The sequence below is a fragment of the Rhipicephalus microplus genome, chromosome 5, assembly GCF_043290135.1.
Source record: "Rhipicephalus microplus isolate Deutch F79 chromosome 5, USDA_Rmic, whole genome shotgun sequence".
In the NCBI taxonomy this organism is placed as follows: domain Eukaryota; kingdom Metazoa; phylum Arthropoda; class Arachnida; order Ixodida; family Ixodidae; genus Rhipicephalus; species Rhipicephalus microplus.
The window spans coordinates 59,836,862-59,854,653 of NC_134704.1; the positions used below are offsets into that span (position 1 = coordinate 59,836,862).

A 17,792-nucleotide genomic window follows, 5' to 3' on the forward strand; every position below is an offset into this window, starting at 1 on the left:
TGAATGCCTTAAAATTTGCCTTGTGATCACAGGTTACTGTTGTGAAGAGTGCGTTTTTCAGAAATAAATGTAGTATCTATTACCTAGAAAGATGCTGAAAAATTTAAACCTGTGAAATGTTAATGATCTGCTGAAGCTTCATGATGTTAAGGCTGATCTGTTAATCTTATTTTTCTTCAGCCACCAACAAATGTACATTACCTGCTTGAATACTGTCTGTAAAATGCTCTAAACTGTAGTGTAAACGATAATAAATCAATAATTTTACTGAGTTTCTTATACATGTCAATGTACATTTCAATTACAGCAGCCCTATTATGCGGCACCATGCAGACAGTGCAACGGGCCTGAATTTCTGGTCTGCATAAAAGGTGGCTACTTGCAGGACACATCTAGGACGGGGACTTAGAGGTGACATAAAAGCGGCGGCCAAATCGCGACAGCTGGGAGACATACAGAACGGTCACAAATGGAAAACATAGAGGACGGACATTTTGAGGCGACATGAAAGCGGCGGCCAAATCGCGACATTTGGAAGACATACAGGATGGTCACACACGGGAAACATACAGGATGACGCCTTGAGGCAACATAAAAGCGGCGGCCAAATCGTTACAGTTGGGAAACATGCAGGTTGCGTCCTCGTGTCGCCTCGGGGAACCATACAGTACACGTACAGGACGTTGCCATTTTCATAGGGGAGTGCGGGAATATGCTGGTTTTCTCGAACTAAAGAAGGAAGAAGGATCAAGATGAAAGAAAACAAAACATTCTGTTTGCACTAGTCGCAGGTTATCTTGAGCTCGTCTTCCAAACTTGAATTGGTTGCCCCTGAAAATGACTGCAAGGCCAAGGCGTGCACTAAGGCACATGAAGTTAGTTGTAGAAGCGTCTTCTCTGAAATTTTCGCGCCCATACATCTACAGAATCAGTGATTCGATCTGTTCACACTCGTGTAGAAATCTAAACGCTTGTATACGTCCTAGCATTATAGCAATCGCAAGTCCATCTTCGCGTGCAGGTTTTGCTTGCGCCTTATGCGATACTTCCGTTTGTTCCCCTCAGACACCTTGTACGCGTTCGGTGACATGGAACTAGAAGTTCATAGAATGTGTCTATGAGTTCTTTGGGCCAATCCGCCTTTTCCATTGTCCTTTGCTGCCCTCTGGTGTTTTGGTAGGGTTTGCTAAAGGCCGGGAGAACTGGCATCGCTAGAACGAAAACCACCGAGACCTGCCAGCCGTTTCACGACTTTTTGGCTAGGGAAGGGCGCAACCGCAGCGGTATTGTGGAAAAGACGGGTGGCAAGGCGACCCACGATTCCATAGATTGTCGATATTTCGATGCAGAGATGACCGTCGCCTTGCATTAGTCAGCCGATACAGTGCACGCGTCCATTCAAGTTTGAGAAGCGGCCTATACAGCAAGGTGATCAGTCCCCGACAACAATTATATGGTTGGCTTCTGATTTGTGTGGTCTTTGGGTCAACTGAATTCAACCGACTCGCTGGAGGTGATCTCACTGCGAATTAATAAGAGCAACACGTGCCACTGCATATAAGACGTCATGGACTCCACGATATGGCGTACGTTCACTGGCAAAAGTTTGCGCACTTTTATGTTTGTTTTCTCTCCTTTCGGTTTGTACCGCTGCAATAAAGGGAACGTCTTGTCTAATAAAAAATTGATTATAAATATTCTCAAACCATTTTTACGTCCATTCACGTGCGCAATATAGCGGCGTGGTTACGGCAGCGATGACAAATATCTCTGGTTCTATAGTACGCCTCTTTCGGTTTTACTTCTGAGTTGACATTGTCATCGATACTCTTTCGAGCTCGCCGCGGACGCGTTTGATTGGCGTGATTGATTTGATTGATATGTGGGGTTTAACGTCCCAAAACACCACATGATTATGAAAGACGCCGTTGTGGAGGGCTTAGGAAATTTCGACCACCTGGGGTTCTTTAACGTGCACCCAAATCTGTGCACATGGGCCTACAACATTTCCTCCTCCATCGGAAATGCAGCTGCCGCAGCCGGGATTCGAGCCCGCGATCTGCGGGTCAGGAGCCGAGTACCTTAGCCTGTAGACCACCGCGGCGGGGCAATACGTGGGCACAATACGGTGGTTTATGGCCCCGCAACCCAACGCTCGTAACTAAACAAGAGGCGGAATCCTGTTTGACCGGCGTTTACTAGTCAGGCGCTTCCACCTTTCGTAATTAGTCGTTCTTTGTGTGTGTGTGTGTGTGTGTGTGTGTGTGTGTGTGTGTGTGTGTGTGTGTGTGTGTGTGTGTGTGTGTGTGTGTGTGTGTGTGTGTGTGAGAGAGAGAGAGAGAGAGAGAGAGAGAGACTCAGCTGGCTTACATCGTGCGGCGAGGATTTTCGGGGTTAGCTGATATATACAATCTTGAGTGCAGCGCTTCAAGGCGACGCTTTTCCGATCTTGTTTACGTGTTGTAGTCGATCTCGTATTAGATGGTACCACCTTGTACTCAAAGCTGCCACCGCGGTGTTCGAGTGTTTTTTACGTGGAGGAACGAGATAGAATGGAAAGAGACGGGCAGTAGCTGGAGGTGATAGGCAATCGCTACTGCATGAAAATGCTTCAATTATTATTGTGCACCGTGAGAGATGTGGGTCTGCACGGAAAGTTCTTGGAGCATGGCGCTGCGTACTTACTGTACTAATTATTCTTGTAAGCATTACCACATAATATTCTATGAAATTCTATGTATGGTGCGGGAAACAACTTTTTTTAGGGCACCGGAACACGTCCTTCCTCAGACCGACCGTTGTTCCATTTTTGGGGTGACTCAAAAGCTTTGAAACTTTGAAGCATGCAAATCAGAAATGAGTGCGTGATCTTAGTAACCTCTAAACCTATGTCTTTCTATAGTAATCGTCTTGCCAGATGTGAACAACACTGTCGGCATCGATTATCTTTTCTGCTTTAGCCGCATTTAATAACGATAATAGGAATTCGTCACGGGAAGGACATGACCGTCATTTTTCCGCCTGCAGTCTATTGAGTGCTTTTTTTTTACAGCGAAAGCTGTTATGAGATCAGAACTCGGGTCACGTGCGGCCGTAGTTGTCTGCCGCCGCCAGTGTCCCTAACCACAACCCACGAATTAGAAAAAAAAAACCTACTACCAATAACACAGTGGGGCTCGAACCCGGGTCCGCTGCTGGGTGCCAGCTCAGTATTTTGCCACTGAGCCACGTTAGTGCTTTTTTCTCTTTAATGCATGGAAATAATGCAATCAAATGGTGTGATATATAGCTATACAATCAATCGTTTCAAATACATTCTCACGTGCACACATGCACAGGACATAATTTCGTACAGCCTTCAAAAGTCTGGTAAACAAACACACATATCCAGAAGTCCCAGCCACTCCGAAACAGGGTCGAACGTATCTACAGCACTACGCACATTGGCTGCCTCTTCTTGGAAAACAGACTTGGTCGAGCGAGGTGACTCAGCATGTCTGTCAATCATGCTCTTTCATAATGAGTAAAGGCACAATAACATAACTAAATTGTATGAAGCATTACTGGTAAGAGTTTTTTTTAGTTTTTTTAACGGTGCTTCGGGCTTGTTGGCGATATTGCCTTAGGCAGGCTTGATTTCGGGAAGGCAATCGCGTTAATACGACTTATAAAGCGTTTTAAAAAAGCGAAAGAACAACCAGTCATCGCACAATGAGGATAGCGTAACGAGTGCGTCGTCCAATGCTCCAACCCATCACAAAAGCTTGCTCTTGTTCACCTTTTAATCGGGTGGATACCCACTACAGGCACCATTCCTCATCGTCATCAGCCACTGCATGAACAATTGGCGCAAAATTCCTTGCAAGTGTTCAGCGGATACCACGCTTCTCAGAATAATCACGAAAAATAGCATAGCGAATGCCGGCCTATTAATTTTTTTTATTAATGCCATTGTGGGTATCAAGAAAGTGTGCTTGCAGCATTTATACAGTGAGTGTTCAGAAAAGGCTCTGAGAGGCCGCTCTTCTAGCTTTAGCTGTGACTGTGCTGCGCCTTCTGCACAGGCCTGGCGTTCTTTTTTTATTTCTAACTAGAATCTGATTGAGCATGTCGATTAATTCATTGTGGACATACACGACAATGAATGCGATGGTGAGCGCGCGAGCTGTTTCGAGCACTTCATCTGAAGCTTAGGCGTTCGTGCTCACTGATCTGACATGTCTTGCGTGACATTTAAGCGGGACCATGAGGGAAACAGACAGACGTGGACGCTGCGATTCCACAAGTCGTGCATTTTTAAAAGGCCTTCTTGTTAGACGCCAATCTCGTGATCGGCGTGTGATCGTTGTCATCGTCCCCTGTTTGGATTCTTGTGGCTCGTATACTAGCGTGCTGCAAACTTCAGGGTAATATTTCGGTGAGATATTTGAGCGCGAGTTTTCTTACGCCTGGGCGCACAAGCGTCTACCTCCGTGAAAAGGTATTGCTTCCTTAGATTTGCGAACACGTCGGGCTGAGGCTAGTACGTCATTGCACGGATTTCTCACTGTGACCAATCACAGCTGCAAAAAAAAAACGAAAAATGAACGTACCTGAGTGACCGTGCGCACGCGGGCACAGCTCCCGTCTCCCACAAACCTGCTCCCGTGCGGCTTCCTCGACTGCAACAGTAATCCTGAAAAATGACCAGCAAAGCCAGGTAGGTACATCGGGTGCGAGGTCGAGGTAGAGAGCGGCCAGAAGGGGCCTCTGCAGCGGACCTCTACACGTCCCTTGGTCCTTGTGACCTTGTCGCTCGTCTTGTTCAAACACATTTTTCCATTTTCTTTTTCCACAACTTCAACCTTCCAAGCACCTCCCACTGCAGCCGATGCGCCATCAGTTAGCTTTAGCACCTGCATTGCAAACACATTTCTTGCCTGGTATTAAACAAGTGGAGCAAGCGTTCAAGTAATCCCTTCGAAACGGTTTATTTCCAAGACAGATCAGCAGAGCAGTGAACTGAATTAGCGCAGAACGTGTTTCCCCGTGTGTGAGTCTTCACTGTCACGCACACCCATGTAACCGCACGAAGCGAATCGCGAAGGAACGCTCGGGACTGCGTTTCGGCGCGGAGGAGATACCCCCCGCCGTTTACACCGTACAGGAAGCCGACCGCCACGGCTGACAGCCGGCGCCACATCGTCTCTCGTACGCGCAGAAGCTCACGTCATATAACGGAAGTTTCGAATAAAACGAAGCTATTCCGCAAACGAAGATGACGGAAGCGTTGACCTCGGAATCTCCCTGATCCCCCCTCAACCAATCTTGCCCCTCCCCCTCTCTCCACAGCCTTTCGGTAACTGTAATACACTGCAGTGCTTATGGTGACAGATGGCTCCGTCCGAATCCGACCCCCCTCCGTATTACTTGTACGAGCACGCTCCCTCGTGATCCGCCTTGTCGACCCACTCGGGAATATATATGAGCCGAAATATTCACTCTGCAAACCAAGAGTTCGAGAATCCCTGCCCATTTTTAAGCCGGCGTAAAACCGACCGCCACACACTGCTGCCCATTTATCTGCTTCGCTGCGGTTCAAAGCAACTGTCTAAGTTGGCATTCATAGAGACAGACCGAAGGAGTATTCGGGAGGACTGCAAGTCCTTGGCTTTGAACGTGACCCAATATGCTGAAGAAATGTTATTATAGGCAAAATTTTGTGTATTTGTATATAGCGCGTGTCTGACCACGCTTCAGTACCCTGTCATGGTCTTAGTTTGAACACGTTTTGGGGGCTCAAGTCCCTTCGAAGCATGGAACACATTCGACGCCTCCTTACTGGAGATTCTAAAAAGCGTAGTGCCGACGTCTTCGTACCGCCTCCTCCGTGTCTTCTCAGGGGCAACGGCATTCTTGGCTAGCTTTTCCGTGACCCGGCCTGTCGCTGTCACCGCGTCGAAAAAGAAGAAACAAAATAACGGAGAAGCAAGTACTGGCGCGGGGCTGTCCGCCTTCGTCGACGGGACGTACGTCTCTGTCTTCGCATATTCGCGTCGCTTTGGGGTCCTCGTTGTCCTACCACTGCAGCGCTGCGTGGTTGCTGTTATTAGTTCTCGTTCTACGCGGGCAGCATGTTGGGACACTTCACGCTATCGGCGTCTCTGTATCCGCTCGAGCGTGACCTCTCGTTCTCTTTCTCTTCGTGTCCAGGTGCTCTTGGTATGCAGAACTCGTAGATCGTCTTATCTACAAGCTTTTTCCCTCGAAGCTTTCCTGTATAGGCTATTTCGTGCGTCTTCATAAGTATCTCCTATGGCTGTTGAAATCCTCTAGCGGTCATCTCTTGGTCTACAGATAACGTTAGACGTCTCTCTAATATGCGATTCCATCCATCGAGCCGTGACGCTAATGCCTTGTCCGGCCCGCATGCGAGGTCAGCCGTGTATGTACAGACGAGTGGGCACCATATGGGAGACCTCCAGACGTCTTACTTTTTGTGTGTATGTTTCGGAGACGCTTGCTGCACTTAGATGCCGATGGTGTTATAGAAAGACGCTGAGGAGCTTCAAAGACGATGGGTGGAGCGGGACCCGAATTCCAGCTAAGAGGTCTTGAGGGATTTCTGTCTTAGGGCTATTTTTGATCCAAGAGGATAATGCTCATGTTAGCGTCCTTGTAACTGCAGAGTTGGCTGATGTTCGTGTTTTAAATGCAAGCATTTCTTAGCGAACTTCGGCGCCTTTGAGCGTATCTATCTATCTATCTATCTATCTATCTATCTATCTATCTATCTATCTATCTATCTATCTATCTATCTATCTATCTATCTATCTATCTATCTATCTATCTATTCGCCTACGACTTTTAGCTCTGCTGGCCGTTTGGATAGTGGTATCGATCATAACATGACTATATGACGAGAACATTTCACAAGTCATAACATATTTCACTAGTCATAACATGAAAATCATGATACGTATGTCATGAATGTCATGACATACATTTCATGGTGTTGCTGTTCTGGCGGTGGTTTTGTTCACATGACATGCTGCAAAACGGGTATGGTATGACATGATTCCATGGCGAACACAAGCGACCGCCTCTAACATGAACATCATAACATGCCTGTTCTGTAACAACATGACTACATGCCACGCTCATGATGCGCTCGCGGCTGTTTCCCTAGCTTCACATGTACCAAACTCGGTGTTACGTGACGCGAACGGACGACACAGGTAAATGACACATCCAAACATGATAATCCCCACATGCGCGTCACGTAACAACATGACTACATGCCACACAGATGATGCGCTCGTGGCCGTTTCGCTAGCTTCACACATGCCAAATTTGGTATTACGGGACGCCAGTGGATGACAAAGGCATGTGACTGGTGTAAACATGATAATCATGAGATGCGTGTCATGTGACAACATGACTACATGCACCAGTCAGGGCGCCAATACATGGCGACGTGACGCGGTGCGCGTGCTCGCCGGCGTCCATTTCGTAGCGTCACGCCGGCGTTCCTACGCCAGGCGCTTGTCCTGCCATATACTCACAGGTGCGCGACACGCAGCGTCGCTTTGACGCATGCGCGTTCCAGCGCGTCCGGCGTCCCTACGACACGAAAAGAGGGAGACGCAGTGTCGTTTAAGTAACACATCGGCGTGAAATGCAGCATGTCGCATTTTGCGCCGGTTGCAGTCGGGCCGCGCCGACGGACGCTGGTCGCGCCTGGCGTCAGACTATAGAGTGTTCGCGTTTTGCTAACGTAGCGATGCTGTGCCCAGCGTGCGCGCGCGTCAACGCTACATTGGAGTATATTGGGCCCCTCATGATGCGCTCGCGGCCGTTTTGCTAGCACCACATATACCAAATTTGGCGTTACGTGACGTATATAGGTGACGAAATATATGATTGGTGCGAACGTGATAATCCTGATACACGTGTCATGTAAGAACATGACAACACGCCATGCTCATAGCGTGCTCGCGGCCGTTTCGCTAGCTCCACGTATACTAAATTTGGTATCACGTGAGGTGAATAGATGGCAAATGCAAACTACTCATCTAAACATGATAATCATGACATGGAAGTCATGTACGGCATCATTTAGCTCCACCTCGTAACGTAGTGACATGTCAACACTTCTCATACGTGCAAATATCATCCATTTCCACTGTACGTGGGATCAACCAATTTCCATTCTTTCTTTCGTTCATTCTTTCTTTCTCTCTTTCTTTCTATCTTACTTTCTTTCTTTCTTTCTCTCTTTTTTTCTTTCTTTCTTTCTTTCTTTCTTTCTTTCTTTATTTCTTTCTTTCTTTGCATTGCACCAGCAGTGCTCCCCTCTAACCGTCCTCATCCAATGATCACGGCAACGTTATCCACGCGCCTTGCAGAGCAACAATTTATTAGATGCGGAGCATCTTATACTCGCGCCTTGTAGTGCGCCGTCCGCGCCGTCCGCGCCGTCCGCACCGCTTCTCGAACATTCGACAGCTGACGCGCGCGCATGCGCCGTCGCGCCGTCGCCCACTCTTCCACCATCTGTGCATCCCTTCCTCCTCTACACACCGCGCGCGCTTCACTCCTCCACCATCTGTGCACCCTTCCTCCTCTACACACCGCGTTCGACATCTACAATTCTCCTGATTCTCCAGTGGACGCGCATGTGGCGTCGCGCTTCGAGAACATTCAACAGCTGACAGTGCATGCGCCGTCGTGCTGTATATATACTCAAGGTCGGCGCTCGCTCGCTCAGTTGCCGCTCGTCGGTTGGTTTGTACGGCGCGTCGACGTCCAAGGTCGCGGTGAAATGAACTCCAACGAATCCACAAACACAATGATCGACGTCCCTTCGACCAGCGCCACCCTTTCGCATACGTGTGTACGTGTTCACTCATTTAACACCCCCTCCTACAACCACGTTAACCAATTTAGCCATCGACCCAAGTAAGTCGCAATTTAACACCCCATTTCACAACCACGTTAACCAATTTAGCCATCGACCCAAGTAAGTCGCACTTTAACACCCCGTTAACCAATTATATGGTCCGCATCCTCCTCAGTGTTCCCCCGAGGGAAGCTGCGGGCAATTTTTTTGCTACAGGACGACTATGGTAGTGCGTGCCCCAATATACAAGTTAGAATGAAACACAGTGACGTGAAATAACATGTAAACTGCACAACCTCGATAGAAGACAAGAGTGCGGTATTAAATAAGGTTGATTCCTGCCAATTACATGTTTGAATATGCATTTGGCATTTGACAACAGCGCGCTGAGCACGCAGAAAACCAGCGCAACTATGAGGGCCAAATTGCTGTACGCTGAAAGTGTCCGGTTTCTCGGTGCACGGTAACGCACCTCTCGTTCATGGAGGAAGAAAAAACTGTGGAGAGGCCTACCTTAGTGTGGACCAAGGGACGGCTGTCAGCTCTCCCCTAGTAGAGTACCGAGTACTCTAAATCGTTAACCACTCTCTCTTTACAGACAGGAGAGGTCCTATCATGTCCCAATGCATTGCGAGAAGTGTGGTTGAACTCTAAATCGTTAACCACTTTCTTATACACACAGGAGAGGCCCTATCCTCTCCCAATGCATTGCGAGAAGTGTGGCTGAAGTGACGTCAAGCTTATGGGGCAAGCAAACCGGTATCATAGAGAAGCATAGTAAGCGTTTACTATGTTACTCTATCTATGCCTGTATGGGGCAAACAAAACAACAGACGATCCGCGGCGTGCTCTCAGCGCTGTTTCGCTTATATAGTCCAGCCGTTAACTTAACACGTATTGTATGGTTTGCATGCAGTAAAATGCGTCGAGCACACCTTTCCCAGACTGTTCGTGCGTGGAAGGCCCGAGTGCGGCGCGCTGAAATACTTCGTGGAGTGTTTTAGTGCAACGGCACCGAAAGAACCGGTACGTGTCGGAATGAAAATCACTCAGCCCCTGCATCATCGTATTCGCACTCACCCGGCAGTGACTTGCGCGTTCTGCTCGCCGCAAGGCCTTTTTTTTTTAGGGCGAAGCTCTTCATAGCGGCACCCGTTCGTCCCTCGTAACCGTTGTAGTGTGTAACATGTATAACATTTTGATCTACAAGGTGGTGCCGGTGAGAGATTTCTTCTGTGCGTTGTTGAACAATACAAAAATAATCTTCAATGTACATGCTAATGCCTGCTAATGGGGAGTGAGAGACAGGAGCATTCGGCTTTTAGTTAACGCGTACGCTGCGATCCCCACTAGCAGCCATTGGCATGTACATTGAGCACTATCTGACAAGAAAGGGTTGCTACGTTATACTCGCTGGGCGTAACCTCCTTAGTTTTAGAAAGGTTTAGCGAGCGTTGAGCCGCAGTGCCATGAATACAATGAACTAGTATATACCATGAACTCGAGGTTGTTAAAGGTGATAAGCAGACCCGAAGCACAAGCCGTAAGAAAGTGTGCGTGTGCGACCTCTCGTTTAGCGCTTGGAATGTCCGTTTGATGGTGGTGCTTCTATATGGGGAATATATGATGAAAAGACGCGAGATGGCGGTACTTGTGTTGAATAGATGGACGAATGGACACACGGACAGATGCATGGATGGACGCATCAACGGGCGCAGGGGCGGATGCATGGGTGAACGCAGGGACGGACGCACGAACAGACACACGCACGGACGGGCGGATGGACGCATGGACGGTCACACAGATGGACGCATGGATGGACGGAAGCAAGAACGAATGAACGGACGAATGCTTCGCCCCACTCTCCATCATTCACTCCGTGGATATGCTGCCAATTTCTCTCTTTCTCTTAGCCATATTTCCTGATCTACGAGCCGATTAGCAGTTCTTTGCTCGTATATAGTGTCAGTGTGGCAATGCACGATTTAGAGAGCTTGCTTCGTAGCTGTTCCGTGCAACGCCAGCCTAGTACTTGACGTACTTCACGTCGGTAAGAAGGCACAGCTGTATTGTATACGTGATCGTGCTCGTAAAGTGTGAATTCCCGGTGCGCACACAACTAACACGCAGCGAGCGCACACCGTACAATGCATACACACTTATTCCGGTAACAAGAAAAGTTTATTGTTCTTCCGTTTGAACGACACAACTTCTGAAAATGTGACACGATGCATACAACAGTAAAACTGAAAGTTCGCGTGTGTTCTTAGTTGACACAATGAGTAAGAACCAACGGAGCGTACAGCTGAGATTTCCGCATGCAAATGCCATCAACAGTGAAGCGAACATACGTGATAAGTGCCACAAGGTACATCCAGCGGTGCACGCATGCGCACACACACACACACACACACACACGCACACACACACACACACACAAACAAACAAACAAACAAAGAAGCAGCACTCGTGGATTGACTCGCTGCCAGCAAAGAACACCGCTTCCTAGGCCGCTGCGGCGGCTGGTCGCTGAAAATCGCGAAGTGTTTATCTGGTTCTCCGCTAGGAGGTAGTACGGGTGTTTGCGATGCGTCGGCTTCACGAATGTGACGTCATGGCCTCTCCTATATTTTAGGGGCGAAGCTCCTTAGGGCGTGGGCTGTGCGTCCCCTGTAGCCTGTATGTAGCCACCTCTAGTTTAGTTCTTGCAGTGTTCACTAGATGGCGGCACCGTCCACTGTATGTAGCCACCTCTAGTTTAGTTCTTGCAGTGTTCACTAGATGGCGGTACCGTCTCCTGTATGTAGCCACCTCTCGTTTAGTTCTTGTAGTGTTTACTAGATGGTGGTACTTGTAGCTGATGATGAAAAGATGCAAGATGTTATAAACTAGAAAGCGGTACTTGTAGCTGATGAAAGACGCGAGATCTTATAAAATAGGAATGATGTCACATATGGCGCGTGTCATTGGTTGAAGGCAATCGTTCGATTTAGTGCGGCGACGTACGCTAGGGGGAGCGTTGTAATAAAATCCGTTCGCTGTTGGCGCGCGCTCGGAGTCGCCGGATGGATAAGGCTGCACAGCGGAGAGAGCGCAAGGCGGCAGTAGCGTGCGCTCGCAGACAGAATCCCGATGTGCGAGCGCGCGAGGCAAGGGACATCGCAAGCCATCCATCGTCTAAAAACAAATAAAAGTTGATTTGTGTATATACACACACGGCGCTTCTCACGTCTTTACATGATGATCGACTGGGCGAATTACACGGAAGATTCACAGTTTACCGATGAATCCCTCCGGAGCTTCGTCCATTCATCATCATTCACCCCGTGAATATGCCGTAATTTTTTTATTGCGAATCATTTCTTAGAAAACTTCAGCGACTTTGAGCGTATCTATTCATCTATCTATCTACGCCGGCACTCTCTAGTAAACTTTTTCTGAAATAGATGTTTTTTACTACTACCACCACTGTCTACCTAGCCGCCTACGACTTTTAGCTCTCCTTAGCCGCTTCGATAATGGTATCGATACCAAACTTGCTATGCTACAACATGACTGTATGAAGAATATATTTGACTAGTCATAACATGAAAATTGAGACATGTATGTCATGGATGTCATGATTTACATTTCATGATCCTGCAGCTTTTGCGGTGGTTTCGTTCACATGGCATGTTGCAAAGCTGGTATGGTATGACATGATTGCATGGAGAACACAAGCGACAGGTCCTAACATGAAAATTATGACATGCGTGTTATGTAACAACGTGACTACATGCCACACTCATGATGTGCTCGCGGCTGTTTCGCTAGCTTTGCATATACCAAATTTGGTATGACGGTACATGAATGAATGACAAAGATATGTTACTGGTGCAAACATGACAATCATGAAATGCAATGTCAAGTAACAACATGACTACATGCCACGCTCATGATGCGCTCGCGGCCATTTTGCTAGCTTCACATGTACCAAATTTGGTATTACGTGATACCAATGCATGACGAAGGTATGTGACTGGTAAATGAAGTGATGTGAAAGATATGTGAATGAAGAGATGCAATAAATAAACTTCGTCTAAGTCCGGCACAAACAATCGTGCCATATACGTCGCTGGGACCAACCAGGTAGTCAATCATTTCGGGCACAGTTTATTGGTGCACCTGCTAGCATCGCAGCTGTTGCCTCGAGTCACTTGCGTGTCAAAATTGTATTACACGCTTGGCAGCAAGAACGTGCGAGTTTGGAACAAACCAGCACGCTTAGGTAGGCGAAATTTCACGCGCTGTTCTGAAATCATTGCACTGCGCACAGCTCGAATCACCCCTGCGGCCTTATATATCATTTAGCGTGTTGATGGCAATTTGTGTTCGTCAAAACACCGTGCAGTGTGCACCGAAACGAATTGTACATTCGCGCTGTCCCGTTTAGCCAGCTTTGCGGCATCGCCTGGTGATATTTCACCGTCTTGAGCTAGCGAATCAACCAATGCGTCACGCAAGCGCAACGTGGCTGATCAACAGTGCGGGCACGTGCAGACTACAGTTGTGCGCGTACAGGAGATTCAAGCGCACGCATGATGGTAGCTTTCGCAGTGACTTCGCGATGTCTACCTTGTACTGAGTCGGGTGGGCCGCAGTCCTCCTTCATTCGGCCAAGCCGCCCGAACATTAGGCTCTTCTCACGCGATCACGTGATTTGTCCTGATCCTGGCTTCCGTTGTTCCCGGCCATCGCCGAGTCCTTGCCCTGGCCCGCAAGCGCGGTGTTTGCCGAGCGGATGCGATTTCCGGCAGCACACGCAAAGATTGCTGCGTTCCGCGCCACCCGAAGATGCCAGCACTGACTTCAAAAAAAAAAAAAAAAAAACATCTCCTTCCGGGTTGTGTATTTTTTTCCTTTTCATATCCGGCATTCTGGTTGTTTTGCGTGTCAACGAGCAGAGTTCAGACTTGATATCAGACCATTCATATTTAATATCGTCTAACACGGCCATCTAAATACTGTACTATTTTAAATAGAACCAGTTGAGCTCGTCAACATGCCGTGTCATAAAATATCGTTGACGACTTCTAGTGTTATGCTCCGCCGCGGTGGTCTAGTAGCTAAGGTACTCGGCTCCTGACCCGCAGGACGCGGGATCGAATCCCGGCAGCGGCGGCTGCATTTTCGATGGAGGCAAAAATGCTGTAGGCCCGTGTGCCCAGATTTGGGTGCACGTTAAAGAACCTTAGGTGGTCGAAACTTCCGGAGCTCTCCACTACGGCGCCTCTCATAATCACGTGGCGGTTTCGGTGTGTTAAACCGCACATATCAGTCAACTCCTGGCGTTGCGATGTGCTTTCAACAGCGAAAGTAAAATGTTTGGCGCCATCGCGGATGGGTTGGGTGGGTTGAGATTGTGTAAGCAAAAATCGGACTTATAACGTTGTAAAATATACTTTTTTAGCAAGAACCTTCACAAGAAACGTGCAGCGGTACTTATCACAGTGATTGGTTTAATTGTGTGTGGGCAAGTCACGACATAGGGTGATATGAAATATTTTGTAGACTTTTGCTACATCGCGTATATATGTCACGGTAAAAAACGCATCAGCTAAGAGATGAAGCACAAGTTAAACGAAATTATTCAGTTTAATTAGTCTGAGATTTCCCTGACTGCCATCTCGTTCGAAACCCAACCATACCACTTGTGCATCCTTCAGATTTATGTCGAAGGGCCATGGCCCAGGCGGGCGTCACTCATTACGAAATCAAGTCTCGTGTTTCACCAGCGACGCAACTCAGCCGCGCTGTCCTCCGTTTGTTTTGCTCTATTTTGTTCTCTCTCCTTGGTACTGTTGCATATGTGTGCGTGTGAGGTCTACCGCTGAATGAGCGTAATTGGACCGTGCTAAGCGCCGACAGCTTAGAATGCGGCGCCTTTCGTTTCGCCCTCTCGTCGGACGGGCCGCCGCGAAGAGAGCTCGCGCAATGGTTGCCCAGCCGCGTCTCGCTTCGTGCGTTCCAGAACGCAAGGAACAAATGAGAAAACAAGGCATCCGAGTGCGTGCGCGCGCCAAGGCGTGGATTACCGCGGAGTGGCGATCAGAGCGAGGAGGCTTCTTAGCGGGCAAGCAACCCAAGGGATGGAAACGAGCGCCCCCGGTACGAAGCACGCGCGCTGTCGTGCCTTCCGTACCACGGTATGCAAATCTGGGCAGGTGAGGAGAAAACAAAAACAAACGAGATTATTAAAGAGGGGCGCAAGACTAAATGGGGGAAGGAGTGAACAGGGAACGAAAGCTCTGTTTTTAGCATTCACGATGAGTGGGGAGAATGAAAGGGAAAGAGTAGACGGTGAAAGAGAGCTTCGAGGGTTTCGGGGGGGTGGGGGGGGGGGGGGGAGCTTCGTGTATAGATGAAAGGAGGAAGAACGGGGGAAGTCGCGTAAGCAAGAGGAAGTGGGGTGGGAGGGGGGGGGGGACAAGCAAGGACGGTGGAATGTCGAGTTACCACTGGCTTTCTTTTTCATGACGATGACGCCACCGCCACTCGCTTGCATGCGGCTTCTTCTTAGTGCCACCACTACATACGCGAATAGGCTATATGCAGGCAACCACCACCACCGCTTCTCCTTCTCCTCCATTCCGTCCGCCGTCGTATTCCTCCTCAGCGAAGCTCTTCCCAGATTCTCGGCTGATTCTGTTTGCTTCGGAAGGACGCTAGGCCATCCCGGGCCACGTGAGGACTCTGTTTGAGGAAGTGCTCCTCCTTGGCTGCCATCCGTGCCGGCCGGCCAGCCGGCGTGCACTTGGCAGAAGCGCCGTGGAGTCTCCTCGCCGTCTCCGCCGGGAGAAGTGGTTGCACGCCTCTTGCTCTTCTCTTCCGGCCGGCGGAACAGCCGCACTGCCGCCGGTGTGCCTGCCGCGATCCGCTGCCACTTGCCGCGTCGCCGGCACGGAATCAAGTCGAACATCCGGAGAGAGATTGGCGACTCGTTTTGTGAGAGAACTGCCGCCGCTGCTGCTGCTGTCCGCTGAATTTCTCGCCCACCACGTGGATTCGGCAGCGATAGCCGCGTCGAGTGCGCACGCTACGGCGTGTTCCAAAGTGCTGCTACTTGTGCTGTCTCCGTACGCAGTTCGTGTGCTCCCCGCATCCCGAGTGTTCCATCCTCTAGCCCGTTTTTGTTTTGTTCTACGACTGACGCGTTGTGGTGACCAGAGAGCATCTTCGTGAGTGCTGACTGCGGGCGGCAGCTGTGTTGCCACGCAGTTTCGGTTGCGCGCTTTGAAAACACCGCTAAAGCTTTGTGTCTCCAAGAAAGACGTCCCTTCGGTTGAACGAACATTGTGTGCTAGTAGTGCGTGCTTGGGAACTCCGACACCTCTTTCTCAATTCACTGATGTCGCGTCTTGGTTGTTGTTTTTTCGAGTTCTTACGATTTACGGCGCTGCAATAGAACTGGCTGGAATGGAAAGAACCTCACAAGTTTAGAGGAGGACTTTGTTTCGTGGTACCTGTTTTTCGGGCGCTTGATGAACTTGCTCGCAACGCGCGTTGTGTGGCAGTTGCCCGGTCACCAAGTGGAAGTTACCGGCCTTGCAAAACTCTTTCAGTGTACACCGAAAATCTGAAAAGCCGACGCGCGATTCTTCATCGCCGAGTCTCCAGCTTGTAGCAAGGTGAACACTTCAACGAAAAGCCCAAATTTTTCAAGTGGATGTTATCCTGAAAGCAGCGGTGAAGACACCGTCGCCTCTTCCTACTTGTTTCCGGTCCTCCTTTCGGTCCACATCGTCCACACACTCATTCACTGTCACATGCATTGCTTTGAGCTTTCGCATCAATGCCACTCGATGGTCGACGCGGTCACGTCACCGTTCTGACCCGAGACTGGAGCACCGCGTTTGACGGTGGTGCTTTCATTGTGCGGCGCGCCAAAACTTGGCGTAAAGAAGCGATTGCTGGAATGACATCGCCCGTGCCGAAGCGCCTTCTTCTACCCGTCGCTTCTAGACAACCGTGTCGGTCTCCGCAAGCTACGATGGGGATCTTAGACCTTGTGCAACGGGAGAGCCTGCATCCAGGAGCTACGACAACGTTACGGAAGCTTCGAAACTGCTCAGAGGATAAGGTGAGCGGGTCGTCACGCAAATGTGTGTAGATATCTTTGAACTGCTTCCTGAATTGTGCTGACAGAACTCTTACAGAGTGTTGATGGAAGCGGGAGAGGTTCGGCTTTTCAGATTGGCATGTTCAATTTCTTCTTCATATTTAGTTTCGGTGTGGCATCCTATACGTTGATATAGCTATTTGGAGACTTCTTCACGGCAAAAATACAGTTTATAATTTCTAAACACATTTTGCGCACGCAAGACCACTGCAGAAGTGTTGTAGAATCGGCAGCGAGTCCTTTACTACCGTTCATCTCTGAAGGTTGGGCTGCATTTTTGAAATCGTTCTCACTGTTCTCAATAACACTCATAAAAACATTTTCGTTTTGACGATTACGACTGAACGTTCATAGTTGAGGATATGAGGTTGATACTTCAGGGGTGCCATTCAGTTATGTTCTATTGCAGGACTTATGTACAACTTGGCAGGTACCTTTAAGTTATCCGAGATGCATGCTCCAACCTCCGTGCTTTTTTTACATTTTATTACATCCAGCTGTTTCCGTATCTGTGTGTGTGAACGTAGCACGTTCGAGTCCTCAACACTCTTCAGTGCCTTCCTTTACCGGGGCGTAGGACGTTCCAAAGGTCGGAATACTTGACGTGTTTAGCAATGCTTCTAGGGTTCTCGGTATTGGTTATACCGGCAAGTGTAGTAGGCAGGGACGATAGCGGCTCCAATGTCTCGTTTGAAAACATAACAATAAATTAAACTGCTCACCTTCACAACTACACATTGCGATTCCATGATA

The 17,792-nt window shown here is 48.8% G+C and overlaps 1 protein-coding gene across 5 annotated transcripts in view; it reads left to right on the forward strand.

Moving 5' to 3' along the window:
- The window catches only part of LOC119174491 (uncharacterized), a 791,579-nt gene that overhangs the window by 412,915 nt on the left and 360,872 nt on the right, over nt 1-17,792 (forward strand). Inside the window, exon 1 of one of the 5 annotated variants that reach the window (XM_075895554.1) lies at nt 16,896-17,000. The exons of the other annotated variants lie outside the window; for them this stretch is intronic. Within the exon in view, the coding sequence (XP_075751669.1) occupies nt 16,911-17,000 (90 nt within the window). The 5' untranslated portion in view covers nt 16,896-16,910. Of the gene's footprint in view, nt 1-16,895; nt 17,001-17,792 lie in introns of those variants that run through there. 5 annotated transcript variants of the gene reach the window in all.